This window comes from Mastomys coucha, unplaced genomic scaffold (genome assembly GCF_008632895.1).
Source record: "Mastomys coucha isolate ucsf_1 unplaced genomic scaffold, UCSF_Mcou_1 pScaffold21, whole genome shotgun sequence".
NCBI classification, from domain to species: Eukaryota; Metazoa; Chordata; class Mammalia; order Rodentia; family Muridae; genus Mastomys; species Mastomys coucha.
In genome coordinates, this window is record NW_022196904.1 from 144487171 (window position 1) to 144490150 (window position 2980).

Genomic DNA, 2980 nt, shown 5'->3' on the forward strand with positions numbered 1-2980 from the left:
TCCAGACCCAACAGGGATAACATTAGCAGAAATACTCAGCAAAATGAAGATAGAACCTAAAGAGACCACCTCTAGTAGATAGCATGAATCTCAGTTGAGGAATGGGGCCACTCATCCATCTCTAAATGTTTAACTCAGATTTGTTCTTCTCTAAAAGATATACAAGGACTAAAAATGGAGCAGAAACTGATGGAAAGACAATCTCCTAAACTGCATGAATTAATTATCAAAATTTACAGATTTAAAGCATGTGATCTTATATGGAGTTAGCACATGAAATTCACATGAATGCCCAGGCTATTATAGAGAATCTTTCCAGTCAAATTATTATAGTAACTGTCTAATTATTTTGTTTATACTTCTCAAGTCTTAGTTTGTTAACATACTACTCGTTCCTTTCTCAACACTGTAGAGCATTGCCTGATTGTTAGATGACCCCATTGAAGAACTGGACAGAAGTGACACACTTTCTCCTGCTGGGACTCACGGATGATCCAGGCCTACAAGTTCCCCTATTCATCATTTTTCTCCTCATCTATATCATCACCCTGATAGGGAACCTGGCGATGATCTTGCTGATTCTCTTGGACTCAAGGCTCCACACCCCCATGTACTTTTTCCTTGGTAACTTGTCCCTGGTGGATGTTTTTTATTCATCAGCTATCACACCAAAAGTCATGGCTGGGTTGCTACTGGGAGACAAGATCATATCTTACAATAACTGTGCTACTCAGATGTTTATTTTTGCAGCCTTTGCTACTGTTGAAAATTACCTGTTGGCCTCAATGGCCTATGATCGCTATGTAGCAGTGTGTAAGCCCCTACACTATGCCACCATCATGACTCCAAGCGTATGTGTGTGTCTAATCATGGGCTGCTATGTTCTTGGTTTCTTGAGTGTCTCAGTTTACCTTGGAGATACTTTCAGTCTCTCTTTCTGTAAGTCTAATGTGGTCCATCATTTTTTCTGTGATATGCCAGCAATCATGGCTCTCTCTTGCTCTGATAGTCATGTTAATGAACTGGTACTTATTTATCTAGCCAGCTTCACTCTTTTCTTTGCTATCATAATAATATTAATGTCATATATTATAATTTTTATCACAATTTTAAACATGCCCTCAGGAGCAGGACTTCAGAAGGCTCTTTCTACCTGTACTTCCCACTTTACTGCTGTTTTTATTTTCTATGGAACAACAATCTTCATGTATTTACAGCCCAGCTCTAGACATGCAATGGACACTGACAAAATTGTGTCTGTCTTCTACACCATGGTCATTCCCATGCTGAACCCTTTAGTTTACAGCCTGAGGAACAAAGAGGTCAAGAGTGCATTCATGAAAGGAATTATGAAAGAAAAGTAATCATCATGATAATAACTTTAAATATTTTATGATGTAATATTAAAATTCTTATAACATTTTCTGCATACAGTAGATTATATTTTAATCTTATACTAGTTCATGATCTGAGTGCTTATTCTTGTCTATGCTTATTATTTTGTCCTACAAATTAAATAAAAGTATATTTTGAAGCATAAAATGGGAATTAGGATAATTTTTGAATTTGATTTGTCAAAATTATTTCTACCATTATTGTATATTGTGATAGTTAATAAACATTGTCTTTTCGACTGATGGGATTTTTGAGTCCACATTGAAATATGCCTCTGGGGACGTTAATTTTGGTGCATTTAAATTTGCTGTGTTTTGTTGAAGCATTCATTAAAATTTAACACAAATCTTTACATTATTTTTCCTTCATATTCAGATACTAATATGTGCTATATATTGGGAGAATTTACCATTGAAATTGTCTATATATAAATTTATGTTTATTTAAATGATTTTCATTGCTAATTTTTCAAGTTTTACACTTGTTTCTCTTTTCCAAAGTTAGTTTTGTCCATATACCCAGAAACTTGTGTAATTTTATACTATCTTATACATGGCTATAAATGCTGTGTAGTATATTCTACTATAGATCAATCTGTTGTTCTAGCTTCTACTCAAAATTAAAAATTTCATATCCTTTGATAAATAGTCTCAGATAATAAATGGAAATTAAGAATATATTGCCTCCAAAACCCTAAGAGGACACTTAGGTGTCATGAAACTTTTTGCTGTATATGAAGGGATTAATAAAAAAATTTATTCTTTTTCTTAGAAGAGCTATATCAACATGTCCCATACTATACTATTGTGCTTCCAGAAAATTCAATTATATTGAAGTCTGTTTAATTTTTCTTGAGTTGACTTTCTACAATCTGTCATTATATGCCTTACTTATAATTCTACTGATGTTTCTCCATTAGCTAATGGTAAAGATTTAGGAGAAGTTTCTAGAGCTAACTTTATTTGAAAAAAAAAAAGTAAGCCAAAAGCCATACAATAGCCATAGAAGTTGGCAGATGTTGGTGCCGCTATTAAGATCTTAAAAGAAGAATGGATATGTAATTTTACTGTGTACTATTTAGATCATCATCTTAGCTTCTAAAGAAAAACAATGACTCTTAGAATTTCAAAGAGAATTATTAAGTTTATTTAGTCAATTGTTGAGTGAAATTACAGCTACTCTGTGAGCTATGGTTGAATTGTTCTAGTAATCAACACATAATCAGGTACTGAGTTTGTAGATATATTGATAGCATTTTCCCATCCTTTTCAATGAATACAAAGTGAGGTTATTTTGATTTTCCTGGCAATATTCCCAGTGTTCTATCTAGGTGAATTATCAGCTTTTACACTTGAGCAATTATATGTCAAGGAACTTAATATTTTCCCCATATAAAAAATTTATGCACAGTCCCACTACACCTGGGTTACCTCACACAGGATATTTTCTAGTTCCATTCTTTTACTTAAGACTCATGAATTCATTGTTTTTAATAGCTGAGTAATACTCCATAGTGTAAATGTATCACATTTTTTTGTATTCATTCTTCTGTTTAGGGACAACTGGGTTCTTTCCAGCTTCTGTC

The 2980-nt window shown here is 33.3% G+C and overlaps 1 protein-coding gene across 1 annotated transcript; it reads left to right on the forward strand.

Annotated features, from left to right (window-relative positions):
* Positions 1-431: 431 nt before the first annotated feature.
* On the forward strand, positions 432-1364 carry LOC116101086 (olfactory receptor 5B2-like). The gene has a single exon (XM_031384772.1). The coding sequence runs from the start codon at positions 432-434 to the stop codon at positions 1362-1364; it is 933 nt and encodes a 310-aa protein (XP_031240632.1).
* Positions 1365-2980: the final 1616 nt, after the last annotated feature.

What these genes read in the sequence shown, in the direction of transcription:
- LOC116101086 (XM_031384772.1), top strand. Translation starts at nt 432, where the DNA reads ATGACCCCATTGAAGAACTGGACAGAAGTGACACACTTTCTCCTGCTG.